The 16284-nt window shown below is 47.1% G+C and overlaps 2 protein-coding genes across 6 annotated transcripts; one reads left to right on the top strand and one right to left on the bottom strand.

Moving 5' to 3' along the window:
* The first annotated feature begins 5064 nt into the window (after positions 1-5064).
* Positions 5065-6867, top strand: CG13577 (uncharacterized protein). 2 transcript variants are annotated; one of them, NM_138061.3, is made up of 2 exons: positions 5065-5154; positions 5214-6867. In NM_138061.3, exons 1-2 carry the CDS (start codon positions 5152-5154, stop codon positions 6522-6524), a joined length of 1314 nt encoding a protein of 437 aa, NP_611905.2. In that variant the 5' UTR covers positions 5065-5151; the 3' UTR covers positions 6525-6867. The 2 variants fall into 2 exon arrangements, with proteins under 2 accessions (NP_611905.2, NP_001286834.1); NM_001299905.1 differs by lacking the exon at positions 5065-5154 and having other exon boundaries at positions 5685-6590.
* Positions 6868-9030: 2163 nt separating this feature from the next.
* Positions 9031-16231, bottom strand: CG3376 (uncharacterized protein). Of its 4 annotated transcripts, none has more exons than NM_001299904.1 (7): positions 15769-16231; positions 12136-12318; positions 10763-12080; positions 10500-10708; positions 10147-10441; positions 9899-10084; positions 9031-9462 (listed from the first exon to the last, which is right to left on the bottom strand). In NM_001299904.1, exons 2-7 carry the CDS (start codon positions 12248-12250, stop codon positions 9405-9407), a joined length of 2181 nt encoding a protein of 726 aa, NP_001286833.1. In that variant the 5' UTR covers positions 12251-12318; positions 15769-16231; the 3' UTR covers positions 9031-9404. The 4 variants fall into 4 exon arrangements, with proteins under 4 accessions (NP_001286833.1, NP_726435.1, NP_611904.1 ...); NM_138060.3 differs by lacking the exon at positions 9031-9462 and adding an exon at positions 9486-9658; NM_001259562.1 differs by lacking the exons at positions 9031-9462; positions 15769-16231 and adding exons at positions 9486-9658; positions 12395-12910.
* Between the last annotated feature and the right edge of the window lie 53 nt (positions 16232-16284).

Genomic DNA, 16284 nt, shown 5'->3' with positions numbered 1-16284 from the left:
AACAACAATTGTGCATTGGCACACCAGGCTGACGTCGTCGTCTGGGATTTCTGGGGGGGGATTGGTTCGGAATGGCGCATGGGATGGCATGGGTTTGGATGGCTGGGCGGCCTGTGGGCGTTGGACACAGCATTTTTTATGCGCATTTCGCACTGGCGAATGGAAACGAGAGCGAAGAGCCGGAATATTCTCATGGAACGTGGAGCGTAGCAAACGAAAACAATTTTGGGCCGCGCTGGCTGGCTGGCAAGTGGCAACATTTGTTGCTGCTGCCGCTGCTGCTGCTGCTGCTGCGACAAATTGAATGAAATCACGGCAATTTGGAGTGGCATACATCGGCAGGCAACAGCTGCGACCAGACCGGACCAAAAGTCCGCTCCCAAATGGCCAGTCGCAAAAAGCATGGCACTGGGGATGGACGTGGGTGTGGATGTTGATGTGTATATAGATCTGGGTGTGGATGTCGGTGGGGGGGAGAGGGGGAAGGGCAAACAACGGAATGCTGTTGACGCATAATTGAATTATTAATTTTTATTTTAAACATCGAATGACACGTTGTCGCTGCCGCAACTGCCGTGCTCCTGCTGCACATGCGTCACTTGCCACTTGTGTGTGTTTATCTGGCAAAAGGCAGCGTGTATCGCTGCGATAAGGAAGTTGTTTGCTCAGCGCCATTGGCAGTGGAAGTGGCAGTGGCAGCGGCACTTCGGCAAACAAAATCAGAGCAATCCCGAAACGAAACCCCGGCAAGCCACCACCCACCACCCACCACCCACTTGATGCGTCCTCTAGGCCAGCAGGTCAAAATGAAGCTGTTTGTTTGGGCGTCTCACTGGGCGAGGGTATCCGACTGGGAGTAGCCAGATATGGGAATCGGCAACTGGGTGTCGGCAGATAACACTCCATGGATGGTAATGGCCTTGTAAACTGGCCACCCACTGGGCGGGTTATTACGACGCCCTCGCCCCCCTTCCAGACAGCCGGAGACAGTTGCTCAGCGGTTGTCCTGTCCAGAGGCCAGGAGGCAAAGGACGCGCTAAAATTGTCGCCGTCAGCGGCAATCCTGCAGGCCTGTCCCGTCTTCTTCTGGCCTGTCCTGGCGCGTCCTGGACTGCTCGGGACATGAAAAGCCAAAGCCAAGAAAGGACTTTCTCGCTGCGAGCAAAGTGAAGAGCGCAAAATCGTGGACTGCAACTGAAGTGCGGACAATGCAGGGCGTTTTGCCGAGGAGGAGCTGCAGTTGTGACAGCAGCAATTACACAGTTGTGCTTATTTCTCAATAACTCAGCCCTGACAGCACTTTATCAGCTATCTCCGCAATGGAAATTTGTCTTAAATTGGAAGCAGCACTGACAGCAGCCACAGCAGCAACATTGGCAACCACTAGCAGCAGCAACAGCAGCAACATGTATGCATGCGAAGCTCTAGCCACAGCATTCGAAATTCGAATGCCCCAGAGACACAAAAACTCCATAAGGATAATAGGCGTATTTGTGTGGCAACTGGCAGCTCTCAGCCGCAGCAGCAGCAACAAAAGCAGCAGCAACAGCAGCCGCAGCAACAACTAGCAAGAGTAACCGTTATTAAAGATTTTGAATACCTAATTATGAAAATGTCAGAAGCAAACGTTTTTTTGTTGCGCAGGAGGTGGCAGTGTGGCAGTGGCGCGGTGCGGCAAAGGGGCGGAGCAATGACAGGGACGGGCGTAATCTCCGCCAGGACTCTTTCGGCTGTGTGGGTGTGAGGATGAGGCTGCTGCCTTTCCTATGCCATAGTTGTTGTTAGCCGCAGCGGCAGCAGCAGCAACATGAAGAACAAACTGTGTTTGTGATGTGCCTGGCAGCCAAACACGAGCTTCTCATCTCGGCAGAGAGCAACAAAAACATGAAGGGGGGGAAAATATGAAAAATTCCATTTTCATGTCACTCAATTGAATTTCCATTCAAACTGCTTTTTTCCTTGGCCAGATTCTCTGCGCTTTTTCCCACCGACTGACGGTGACGTCGTGCGCGCCGCTTTTCCATTTCCACTGGGCGCTTTGCTCTCTTCTCCCTCCTCCTTCTTTTTTTTGGCCCATTTTCCGCAAGCACACACACACGTTGGAATATGCGGGCGGGTGTTTTGTATTTTTGGGCTTTCTAGCCAAATTAATTGCCTACGGATTTGTAGTTAGTTGCCATCGTCAACGCTTTTGTTGTTGCTGTCGAAAGCTCAAACACAAATACAGGCACAACAAATGCCTGCCACACACACACTCACACTCGCACACACGCACACACAGGAAATCACAATGGTTTTGGCCAAAAGTCCTTTTTGCCTTGACTGCATTCGGGTTTATGGCAAAAATAAATAAATTTTGGGTTTATCTCAATGGCACACATGTCATTTGCAGCTGAGATTTTTTTTGCTCGCTTTCCTATCTCTACTACTATTTCCACAGCCATCCAGCCATCCAGCCAACCAACCAACCAAACAACGAACCAACCAACCTACATACATCGTTTTTTTTTTCGAATATCCCCATCCTCGTGATTATTTTTTTATTCGTCCTGCACTCCCCTGTGGTTGCTTTCTGATGGCAAAGGTGAGCACATGTGATGGTTCCGGGTTACGTCCTCCCTTTTTTGGGGGAAGTTGGGGTCTGTCGAGAACAATATGTCGGGAACAATTGAAGCATGATGTGGAGATCTGTGGACTTTGGACACGAGCTTACATCGGATTAACATTGTGCTCAAGGCGTTCGAGACTGTCGAACTCGAATGCATTAGGTTCCTCCTCGTCCAGAACAACCAATTGTTGTTGCCATAAAGCAACTGGAAATCAACCAGCAACTGGGTGAATCCGATGCAATTTTGTCACATGGAAGGAAACAAATGAACTGGCCGACAGATATGCACATCGAAAGGACACTACAGGAAAATACATTTCGAATTGTAATGATTTCGAATGTGATGGATGGCTAAATGGATTATTAGACCTAGCATGTTGAAAAAGTGTCGCACACCGATTAAAATGACTGTTTCGCAAAGCTTAAGATCCAAAAAAATTATCCCTAACACAATAATGTGCATTTTCAAAAATTCATTTTTGGCCATTTTTTCAAATTTTAAAAAGGGGTAACATCATCAAATTTTGCGAAAAATGGTCAAAATTTAAATCTGCCAAATTTGAATTCTAATCTATTTGGAGTGTGATTACGAACTAAAAGAGGTATAACAATCGAGATTTGGACCGTAGAATCGAAAGTTTGGTCAAAAATAACGATTTTCGGGGCGAAAAAAGCAGACATACCATTAAAAATTGGCCAAAAAGTTTTAGAAGCCCTTTAAAATAACTTTTTTGCACTGCTCAATTCCTATATTAAAGGTCCCTAGCTCAGGATTTGGATCTTAAAATCGATTTTTATGCCTGAAATATCACATTTTTGAGCATAAAATGACAGATTAACTATCATAAATTGGCCAAATAGTGTCAGAAACACTTAAGAATAACATTTTTGTACAGCTTATGACCTAAACTAAAGATCCATATCATAATCCAGGCGTTTTTCCAAAATCCATTTTTCGCCATTTTTTGAATTTTTCATAAGGGGTAACATCATTAAAATTTGCAAAAAATTGAAAAAAATTAAATTTGTCAAATTCGAACACCAATCGATTGGGGATGTGATTACGAACTAAACGAGGTATTACACTCAGGATTTGGACGATATAGTCGATTGTTTTGGACAAAATACCGTTTTTTTGGTCCGAAAATCAGAGGGTCAATCCTCTACATTACATTAAGTACATTAAGCCCTAGGAATGCCTGTTTCGCACAGCTAAAGCTCAAAACCATAGATCCTTAATACGATACTAAAACATTCACCAATTCAAATTTTATAACGATTCCAAGGAATCGTTATTTGAATTCGATAAAAATATTCATAAAGTTCTTTCAAAGCCATTTTTATCTTAGGTTACTTCACCAAACTGAAGGAATGACCGCTTTGTGCAGCCATTTGTGTATTTATATGTATCTCTGAGAAAACCCAATAAAATTAGAGACCATAGCATTTGCCCAAAGCAACTCAGCTGACTCGTACAGGACTCCAGACCCTCCGCAGCCACCACAAATAAGTGTCCTGCGATTTTCGGGCTTGCTAAATGGTTTACGAATGGGCACGGCATGTGCCTGCTTTTGTTTAGTGGCCAACAGCGATGCCAACTGCAGTCGCAACCCACTTGCTCGTGCTTATGGCGATGTGGCCCCGCACCGCCGCCCTCGTGCAGATATATTTATAGAATTTAAATTTAAACAAAAGCGAGCAGCAGCAGCAGTGAAGAGCGGCAGAGTGACCAATGCGACGGTGGCTTCGGCTTTCCAGGGCGCCTGCTCCTGACAAGCTGACAGGCCTGCTGGGCCTGACTCTGGATGCCGGATGCCGGGACCAGGACCAGGACCTCGCCCAGGCGACATTTCCACTTGTCATGCTTTTGCTTGAGTAATTAAATAACAATTTCCCTCCGCGCTTTACACGCTGGCCGAAACAATGGCGCCAACGCAATTGACAGCCACTGAAAGTGACATCGGATCGGAATCGGGATCTGGTGGGCTAAAGCCGGAAGACAACTGACGATTGGCGGAAGGTTCCTGACTACTTCAATTTATGGCTATAGGAAATGCGCCTCTGGGTTAAATGGCCACATGTTGAGGCATTGCCTCCAATCTGTGGCAGTGGGTCGAGTTCATCGGGCTGAGGAGATATAATCAGTTGGGATTAGAACATGTATTATGAAAGTAACTTTTAAATTTGAATTTCTAGTACCGAAACTTGCAGATTTTGCAGCACTGGATTTAAACGAAAATTGGAACTGTTATTTGGGAGCGCCACCGATAAAAGCTTTTCGCAGTCAGTTGGCAGTACCTTGATACTATTTTGAAATGCAAAATGAGAATGTTCATCGTTGTTAGTGTTTCATTTAATTGCCAAAAGCAGTGTGGCCTTAACAGTGTGGCTTTTATAGAATCAGTTTAAAATCCTATGGAACCATGGCAACTCTGCCTCGCGATTGCCGCCATCTTAGCCCAGGTTCTTCCACTCGTGCTTGACGCACGTGTTTTCTTCTTTCCGAACTTTTCAGTTCAGAGAATTGATTTCGATAAAACGCGATGGTAAAAGTCCACATACGTCAAATAATTTCACACCTAAAATATTTCCTTGTATTTCGCAGTCAAAGCGCTGCTGGAACCGCAACCAGCGCTCGGTGTCCCTGCCCAGGAGCGAATTCGTCGAAATAAACCCCATGATGCCCGGCAGGAGCACCGCAGCTGAAGGCGCACGCGGGAGAGCATCATCCGGACCTCGGATGACCGTGGAGACCCTGTTCCATACTTCTCACTCGGCGAAGAAGGAGCGTCCACAGCAGGGTGCAAAACCCATGGAAAACCGAGTTTTGAAGGAAAGCTCCACGTCTAAGAATTCGCGTGAGATGCCTTCTCTGCTACTCTCCACCAAGGGCAGGCCAGATGGCACTTGGAATAATATGAGAGCCAAGGAAAACAAGCAGCATCGCAAAGAAGGGAGTCGCCACCTGGCTGCAACTTCCACGATGCCCAAGATGGATGAGCTTGGACCCGACTGGCGAAAACCTTGGCCGATCGGCGGTTTTTCTCGGAATAATCGTAGTAGCCCTCAGATGTTCAGTACAGTTCCTTCGAAAAGTTCTGTTAACATTTCAAGAGACAACAACAATTATCCCGATTTAAAAATAGAAGACACTGGGAAAAAGAGCCACACAGTCACAGGAAAGGCACCGAACACGCGTGCAGAAGATCAAAGGTCAGGAATGGTGGCCCATCTAAGCGGTCTAAATAGCAAGACTAAGCACACGAGGCTGATGAGTACTTCCAAGCGCTGCAAAGCAGGTTCGGAAGATTCTGTTTACCATCAGACCCTGAATGATGTCATCTCCCAGTGGGATTGCCAGCCGTCGACCAGTAAAAGTAATCCATGCCAGATTCCGAAGATTCCGAATCTGCCGTCCGGATGGACAGCTTCGCCGAGCAAAGACGCGGACTTCCCTTTCATGGCGGATCTGGAAAATAGGATGGGGGTCGAAAGTCTGATGCCCGAGCTGCTGACTCCATCGCGCACCTCCCAGCCGCTGACAAAGAATTCTCCGCCTTGGGACTTGTATGCCTTGATGGGCAACGACGACAAATTTCCGCTTAGCATCTGCACCGATGAGAGATCCAAAAATGATCCATTGTGGGGCTCCACTTGCATTAACTGGGAAGAAAGCAGCGGCAGGAACTTGGACTTGAACCACGTCTGCGAGAGGGCCTTGGGAAAATTCCCAGGCCCATCTGCTACTCCGGGAAACGTGGAAGATTGGCAGGCCATCGAGACTATTTGCATGCGTTTGAGGGGCTTCGATATGCCGGGCGACCTGGGTGTTCTGATGGAACCTCCATCCTTGGATGATGTACTCGAGGTTATCGGGGACTTGGAGGCGGAGAACAAGAAGGATCTGAAGAATTAGTTGCATATATGTGTAAATCATGCTGAGTATAACTTCAGCCAAAGGAAAAATGACACTAGAAATACCAAAACTTTTTTTTTATAAATATTTTTCAAAATTTTTCGAAACGAGACACGTGATTATCCGCCGATCTATTTAATATTTGAGAAAAATCTGTATGTAAGAACCTGTGCATTTCTATTCCCCAAAACCAATAGTGCTTCCATACAACTGATACAAAAAACTGGTGAATTCTGCCAAGTTAGGCAAATATTTTATACCATTTCACTGACTCCCAGCATTTTTCCCCAGCTTGTAACAATAAATACTGTGTGCAGCTGCAGCAACAATAGCTGGGAAAAACAGCAATGGCATCAATTTTTTGTAACATGTTGCCAAACATGGCCGAGACCACGCCCACACGCCCACAGCCTGGAGCAGAAGGACTCCGCCCGATGCCACCGATACTGATACCGATGCCACTGATGTTGCTGCTCCTGCTGCGGTGGCCACTTAAATGTCGTTATGTTGTCGGGTCACGCGCACTGCCTCCAGGCTGCCCCACAACCACGTCTATCCGACATCCAAATCCATGTCCATGACCATGTCCTTCGACTCTCGTCCGTTTTTCGGCCAGCGGGACCAAAGGGAAAAACAACTTTATTGCCGCAGCAATTATGCGTAGCTAATAAAAATGTGCGGAGGTGTTGGCAGCAGCAGAAGGGGGTCGCCAAATCGGAAAATTGGATGGGTGATGTGGGAGGGCAGCCAGTTTCCTGGGCGGGCAGGCAGCATCGACAGCGAAACGATTTATGCAATCGAGAATAATTAATGCGCTGATTTATTTAAAAGCGTGTTTTGGCATTCAAATGAAGGCGCCAATTCTAAAGAGGACCGTTCTTTGTTCAATTAACCCACTGAAAGTTGATCGAAAACTGGGGCAAGAGCCAAAAATGCTTCGAAAGTTAAGAGCACGTTACAATGCCCGAAAGCAGATTTCAGATTTAAGTCTCGGCCTTTTAGTGGCTCAGATCGGGCATTAATGGGTTAACATGTGTGAATTCTCGCGCTTTGTCGAAATGCAAATTTATTTGCCAGCTTTTGACAGCAACAACAATCGCATAACCAAAACAAACAAGGCCATGCGAAAAAATACGGCTGGAAAAATTGGTAAAAGAAGAAAAATCAAATATGTTAAGCGGCATTTAAGCGCGGCATCGGGATCCAGCGAATGTGCCTGCCACATGAGATAATGCCACGCCCCCGCACCCGCCCCCGCATGTTTGTATATTTTTCTAAAAATTTGCAGGCACTGCATTGTTGTACTTTTGGCTGTTTTGGGTCCCTGTTTGTTTGTCTCTTTGTTTGTTTGTTTGCGGCACACACACATGTGCGGTTCCCAGCAGCGGGGCGCCCAAAAGTATGCAAAGCAACAAAAACACGGCGCAAATCAGGAAAAAAGGAAGGCGGCACACGCCACTTGTGGGTGTAGTGGCACGGATGGGTGAGGTGATGGTGGAGCGGGAGGGGGAGGGGGTGTTGCTGAATGCTTCGCCGGAGATGTGGGAAATGTAAACGGAATTGTTTTGCTCGATGCTGCCCGCCGCTTGTGTTCGTCGGTGTGTGTGTTTGTCTGTAGGAGGGGGTGGGCGAGTGTGGGAAAACGTGCGGGTGTGTGTGTGACAAAGGGATAATGACTGGCAGCAGGGATAACCCCCCTCCCCCGCACACACACATCGCGCTGCGTGTCTTATCACCAATGAAGGAAAACACGCACGACCGCTCGACAAGCTCAAGGCAACGGCCAACGGGGCGTATTGACAACGACTAGGATACGCCGTGCCCGCCAATTCCCCTTCGTCGCTATTGGTAGCCGAGTTTGCTCAAAGGACTATCGTGGGTTTATACTGCAGGGCAGGAATTCGATATTTCAAGGGGGAAGTGCATTGCGAATAGGTAGCCGTGAGTATTCCAGCAAAATCTGCACTACCCGATAAGCTTTCAGTTGGCAACTCAAACAATGTAAGTTTGATGTGCCCTAATAGGTATTACATTACATTTCCAGAGACTAAACTATTTAATTCTCTAACTAATCAATGACTTATTCGAAAGGTTACCAAGTTCAAGGGACTAATTTTTTATCATCAAATTCCCTCTAAAATAATTATGTCTTATCAATAATCGATTTTTTTAAACAACAGCTTTATAAGATTCTTACAAATCATCCATTTGCATATCTTTGGTAATTTCAATACGTTATCAATAATTCGTATTTGAATTTTCCCGCTCTACTTCGATACATTACGCCGATTACAGATAATCACTGCGTGATATCGATAAGTACTACATAACGTAAAACTATAGCCCGCTGTTAAGCCGCTGTTAAAAACAGTGCTGTAAAACAGCGCATGCATGTGCTTTCCAGCACTGGTAAATTTGAATTTAAATTCGAATTTATATCTTAATGGAGAATATTGTTTTTGTTCGGGGAAAACAAACGCCAAAGAGATGAAACATCTTATGTTTTATAAAAATAATTGCACTTTATTTAAGTTAAGACCTAGGTTAGCTTTACAATTAGGTGTCTTAGAAGGTAATTTGCTCGACAATTTCCATTGCGTAAAAGCGCGCAACATGCCACGACCGCAAATGCTGCGGAGTGGGCAACAGCATCGACTCGATTACAGATAAATGACTATTCTTCACTGACTCAGATTCCGAAGGGCGATTGTAAGGTTTCAAAGCAGGCAGTTTTGGGACATCATTGCGTTAACGTACACTAAGCGAAATGGTTTTAAGCACTAGTTATCACATAGTAAGCTTATGGGGTAGGAGTTTTCCTTCGTTGCGATTGCATTGACTTGCAGTTGGATGACCTCAAACGACCATCTCAGATCGGAATCAGCGATATCCGAGCAGGTATTTGGGCAGGTATGTGATGGAGGACAGAAGGCTATAGCTTTTGGGCAGAAGAAAGAGTTTGGGGGTAAATATTTAGGTCATTTATTGTCATGGGCACTACAGATTCTGGCCACCAGTGATATGTACAGGGACCTTATTCCTTAGTAAATCAACCACCAACGTTAACAATCACCACATCGAAAGGCCCATAGCCATCGGTGGTGGGGGCCGGCTCTTCAGTCCGATCCTCGGCGCTGTTCGGTCATATGTTTTAGGTTTTTAGTTGTTGCATGGACCACACCAGTGGGAAAAATAAAATGGGGTTGTTATTATGCAGTAATAGTATGTTTTGAGAATGCGAAATGACGATCAAATAGCTTTAAATATCTAATGGCTTAAAATATGTGATTGATTACAATTACAACTCGAGTTGCATTAGTTTGTGTGAGCCACCTACACCATAGAAACACGAACTTGACATAAACAGTGCTTACGAATTGGTCAATCCCTTGTAGAACCAGGACTTCCATGACTTGGAAGACTCCTCGTCGATCTTCGACTCGACCTCGGCACAGAAGTGCTTCCGATCGTGGGAACGCCCACTCCGACAGTCGCAGATGAGCCTCTTCTTGCACTCCGCATCGCAGGTGGGTCGCGCCGGGGAGTTCTTCCAGTAGTATCTTGAAAGAAAACCCATAACTGTATAGAATCCATTTAGTTCAATCTGACCACAAACACCTACTTGTAGTACAGCTCGAATAGCTCCTGATTATTGGTCAGCTCGTTGAGCAGGTTGTTCCAATCACTGGGACGCAGGGCTTTCATGTTATATGCCGCTCGGGCTGTGTAGAGCTTGTACCAAATGGGGTAGCCATACAGGTTGGCCTCCTTGAGGTTCATTATCCAGGACTCGTGGTCGATGACCAGGCGCGTCGTGGCATCATGATCGCCATCCACGTAGTAGATACGATAGCCGGGGTTCAGATCGTAATAGGGCGATACAGAGGGACCTATGTACGCAATGCCGTTGGGATGGTCTGAAAAGAGGGAGTAAATTTGGGTCCTGTGATATTGGCCCAAGGGATATGGTCTTACTCAGATCGTGCGGATCGTAGAACATTTCAAACTCATCGTAGTGCGTGTGTCCATAAAACTGAGCAGTCACTGTGCTCTCATAGCGCGATATGATCTTGTAGAAGTTGCGAGACCAGACCTTCAGGCAGTCCGAGTGTCCTGGTGGAATGTGACCTATGACGTGCACCTTTTCGTTGGAGAACTCCGCACTTTGCAGCTCGTAAATGAACCTGGAAACGTAGAGCATTTGAAATGTAGCTTTTATATCTATAAGCTTTCCTTACCATTGTAGCTCAGTGGCGGGATCCGTGGAGTTGAGCAGTAGCCACCAGTTCTTGTTGTTGCAGTAGTTCATGTTCAGCGAGATGATCCTGAATCCAGGTCGAACCAGCACCGAGTAGAAGGCACCGCGCCGCACCGTGTGGGTCACACTTTGGGGCAGCCACCTGCGCCACTGGATGTCCAGTTCGTCGTATAGCCAACTAATAGATATGTCCACCTGGTTAACGTACGGCGGTGGGAAGCTGTTCACCGGTGCGCTTTCGTGGTTGCCCAGAGCAGGGAAGATGGGGACTCCCGGGAACATTTCGACCATCTGTTTCACAGTGTCCTTAATGATGGCCAGGTTCTCCTCCTTGGTTTGGTTCCACACGTCGTGCGGAGGCAGATCGCCCGTCCATAGAATGTAGTCGATGTCCTTGTGGGTCTCCGCTATGTGGGACAACATGTGGTCCACCGTCCTCTTCGGGGTGTCGCACTTGCGGTAGTCGCCCCACTTTCCGGCAGCTGCATTGGGCGTGGCCGGACGACCGCTGCTCAGTCGGCAGCAAAGCGGCTCATTGCAGTCCGCATTCGATCCCTCCGCGTAGTGGGGATCGTAGTGGGTATCGGAAATGTGCAGGACCTTGAAGAAGGGAGCCGCCTCCATGGGAATGGGCAGATCTGGGAGGCGAGGTGGCTTGGGCACTGGTGGGAATATGACCTCCCACTCGTGATAGGGATTGTACACGTCCGCACAACCATCGCCAATCACAAAGCTGCAGAGTTCATCAGGACTCAGATTGACCCTCTTCAGCACGTATATCAGCTCGCTGCCGAAGAGTTGGGCTACGCCCTGGCAGACCCGGGCACTCTGGATGTTCAGATTGGTGCAGTAGTCCGTGATCATGCGAATGAGCTCCGCATCCGTCTTGCCCGACTGGATCTGATGCTGCAGCATCCCGGCTCCCGCTCTGCAGGCGGTGCAGGTCACCTTGGACATCACGCTGTTTTCGATCTCAAAGGCCACCTGCTTGAGGTTCAGCAGCTTGAGGGCCTTGTCCACGAACGGTGGGTACACCAGCCCATCTCCGCCGGCCACGTCGTACCACAGCATCCTGGAACTGGCCGTCTGGTTGTGCCTGATGCTGACCAACCTCTGCAGGAACTCCGCATCCGTGCTGTCCGAAGACAGAGCGCGGTGCGTGCGATTCGGATGGAGCACTGGCTCCAGGTGGGGCTCGATGCTGCGCGGCTGCTCCTCAATTACCCAGCTCTCCATCTCCGGCTGCGTCCAGTTGATCTGCGGCTTGATGTGCGTGAACAGGAAGGGCAGGGCTCCAACTAGGAATAGTCTTAGTTAGACACTGACTTGTTGCTAACCCCATCATCTACTCACCATCTGCCACCAGTGGGAGCACAGCCATAAGTACGAGGATGAGCCAGCATTTTCCCCTGGGATTGGAACTGGAGCTGGAAATGGGACTTGGCCACGGCGGCTGTTGCTGTGTCATAATGTGCGGACTCGTGGACTTCGCTACGCCAGGTTCAACCAGGTGTGGACTGGAGTATGCGGCTTGACCTACATAACATGATTTACCCGGAAAAAGAAAACAACAATACTCGTATTAAGCGACAGCAAATTGGAGAGTCATTACTTTGTGAAACGGGTTTCATTACGCCGCCTTCGTAGGTACGAGTATGTTCAGTGGCTCATCAACGTTTTCGGTTTGTTTTGGTCGTCAGCATGCAGTTTCTTCGCTGCCTGATTTATGGGCACTATCATAAACATTTATGTAATGCAGGGGACAGGCTCATAAGTAAACCGGCAGCTATAACTCGATAATAGCTCTCTCTTGAGTGGTTACCCACTTGCCAGCTCAATGGAAATATTTGCCGAGTTTTCAGACTTTTCCAGAAGACATGGGGCAATGTGTTAGGTGTATTCTATGCTTTTCCTAGGGGAAATCCCTCTACCTTTGCAGGCCAAAAGTCAAATCCTGTTTTACCGAGTTATTACATCTGCTGCCATGACTGAGCCAGAATGAATGAACCCAAACCTGTTTGCAAATCCTGCTCATTTATTCAGCCATAAAGGTATCTTCTCCATGCAGACCGTAAATTGCCCCTTGGCTTTTGTCGCATTACCTTGCTGGGCCACAAATCCTGTTGCCCACTCTCAACCGACCCTCCCGCCCAACCCCTTTTCACTTGACCCCTCCGATGGCTCGTCACTGGGGATTCCGAATCTAAATTTCAATTTGTGTGCTGGTGTTAGTCGCTTTCATCAACATTTGACAGCACTTAAAATCTCGTTAGCTGTAATGGCAGACATGTTTGGACGCCCACAACACAGCAGCAAAAGCATCAACAACAGCAGCAACAGCCACAAACAAGAACAACATCATCGGCAAAGTCGGCAGATCGGGGAATGTCACCTCCCGATGCATCCACATTAGATGGATTTGTGGCGGCGCTTTATTTGGATTGACAGATACATTTGTAGTCCACAGTTGCCGGCGACTCATGTGCGCTGTATTTACAATATAAGCTTATATCGGTTGCTATCAGCTCACTTACTGATTTCCGAGATGGCCTTATCAAGCCGCTTTATCAGCATCTGTTGACCAGATGTAGTTTGTACACTATTTGCTCAGATTTTTTATTTTTTGTTGGCACTGTGCTATCAAGATGCAGTTGTTTTCAGAGGAAATGGCTTTATCAGTGTGAACTAAATAACGCGTTGAACACGCAAAGTAAATATGTAGTGGGTAAACAGGAATTAAACAACAAAATAGTTTAGATTAAGTGTTTGGATATTGAATTCAATTGTTCGGAATAAACTTGCAAGCGATACATTAAACACTTGTCCGCGATTTCTAATGAATATAATTTCTATTTTAATTTCCTATGATTAAAGTTCCTTCGAACAGCAGACTTTTGTAACTACAGCTGTATGCGACATTTAATGATTAAATTCATCGTGTCTTTGACCCAGGGTCATCTCGAGACATCCAGTTGATGGTTCAGCCATCCAAACAGCTTTGTATCACATGACACGGCATTCAAAGTAACAATCAAGTGCGAGTAAACAAAGCAACCGAAGCCAATTGATTTGTTTGTGGTGGCGGCTTTCTGGGTGCTTCGTGTTTTGTGGGGGGCCAGGCCCACATTATGCGCCCCGCTCAATGCCGTCCAATTGGCATGGCCAAGCCAAAACGGCTGACCATGCCTCCTTGCACATTATCCGTGATCCGTGAGCTCGAGCTGGAGATGGAGATGGAGATGGAGCTAAAGCCAGCCAGCCAGCCCGCCAGCCAGACAGACATGGCGGATAGGCAGACAGCCAGACGATGGACAAGTGTCGCACGAAGGTACATTGGCCTCTGGACGCGGAGAGAAATCGTCGTTGTACTGTAATAGCCGAGGGTGCAAGCACTTTTTATTTGCCGCGGTGGCTCGAGCAAAAATCGAAAGTGCTTCTCTAGGGCGCCGGTACGGGCTTGGCCGTAGTAAAGATGCGATGCATTATTAACACATTTGATGGGGACAGATGGCGGGAAACTCGTTTCGCGGACAAGGTTAACCGAGGACAACACTAATTTCCAGCTGAATGCAGGTCAAGTTACAGCCATCAAAAAGGCATTACAAAACTATCAAAAGACGAGCGCGGTCGAAAGCCGAAAGCCAGACTCTTTGGCCAACCGGTTCCATCGACCATATCTATGTATACTACCACCTGCAGCACGTGGTCGGAAGAATGGATTTGGATTTTTGGCACACACACGCACCATCTGCAGCCGAGCGTTCTGTTGTCCAGCTTTCTCATTCACAGTATTGGATCCATTCATTTGGGCTCGATTGCGCCGAGAAAAGGGCCCGCAACGGGAAAAAATGTGTGCCCGCCCGACAAACTTTCACTTTCTTTAGAAATTATTTTTGATAAAATAATTTCATCGCTCGTCCGCCTTTGTTGTGTCCAAAACAATCGGGCATGTGCTAAATGGAGTGGGTTCCACGCCCATGGCTACCCATTTACCATTTACCATCTCAATCTGAATCGGAATCTCCCAGGGCTTGACGCACTGCGTCCCATCTTGTTGGCTTTGCTGTTAGAGTCTATTGTATAATGCTGCAGTCGCGGCCACGCTGCATGTAATGTTTTAATGGACATTTCTGGTTTTATAATAATTAGGAAAGGCACGGGTGATGGGAGCGACTAGCCAGATGAAAACGAAAGTGAGTTTCTTTTCTTTCCCTCGGAAATTCGTGTGTAATTTCCCAAAAGTGATTGATAGTCTTTAATTGATTTCACAAAAGAAAGCTTCGATCGGGAGAATGTGGCCCAGAACTGGCCCATTTAGCCCGGCTTACTCATGACTGTACAGAAATTTATTGCTATTTAAGGCACGTCGTAGGTGCTAGAAAAATGAGCTATTCCGATCTAATATCAAAGACATTTCGATCTCCTCTCCAGCAACTTAGTATTCATGGTCAAGCTTCGGGGAGTGCGTGTTTGTCTTGATTGCCATTCGAGTGGACGGGATGGTGGCCATTGGCCAGCCTCGTCATGACCAAATACTGGCCCATTTATTTGCTTTTGTGGCCCGAACACTTTGGTTAGCGGGGGCTAATTAAACATGCAGTCACATAGCCAACATCGTACCTCGAATAGCTAGCTAGCTGGCTTACAGCAAACTGCACGCAAATAGAAACGAAGAACAGAATGCCAAACGAAAGCGCAAAGCCGCGTAACCAGAAGTAGCCATTTGGATGAATCCCACTATACGGGTCTGCGCAATGAATGGACTGGTGATCCTTAGAATGGGCAGGGAAAAGTGATTTCGCAAGACGGTCTGCGCATGCGTGACAAGTTAAGAAACCCAAAGTGAAATGCGCAAACGTGTTTTTCCTGACGCGTTGCTTCTGACGAAATATGTAGCAGTGTAGAAAATCGAGCAACTGGTTTCGAATCGAATCGAATCGAATCCAAACCAAAACACAGATCAAGCCGCAGACTTCGCATATTTACCTCTTCAAAACCGCTCAAAAATGCACAATCGATACGGAACGGGCACTTTTGGGCCGAACTTTCGTTCTTGACCCACAACAAACCCGCCTTTGTTCTTTCGATTTCTGTTTTCTTTAGCTTTATTTGTGGCTCGGCTCTTTCCCTTTTCGTTTCTTGTGTTTTCTTCGACGGCTGCCACTTTTTCTTTCCTTCAGTTACACTATTTATAGGCAATATTGTGCCATAACTCGCATCTCTGCTCCGGTGATTGCCCTCATTTATTTGCGATTCATTTGTTTGGCTCACGACTCTTCACAGTCCGAATTATTATCTCTGCGTGGTACGGTATGCACTCCACACTCCACACTTGTCGCTTTGTTGTTTCTTCTGCCGAAGATTTCACCCGCCGCACAGAAGATTTCGCGTTTTACCGACCAAAGAATCCGAATCCAACCGCTCGCCGCAAACCGCCGACACTGAATGCCAGAAAACGCAGAATTCAGCTTTGAGTCGAGCTTCGGGCTCTGCGGCTTAAAA

Source organism: Drosophila melanogaster, chromosome 2R (genome assembly GCF_000001215.4).
Source record: "Drosophila melanogaster chromosome 2R".
In the NCBI taxonomy this organism is placed as follows: domain Eukaryota; kingdom Metazoa; phylum Arthropoda; class Insecta; order Diptera; family Drosophilidae; genus Drosophila; species Drosophila melanogaster.
This window is presented reverse-complemented; position numbering and strand designations above follow the sequence as displayed.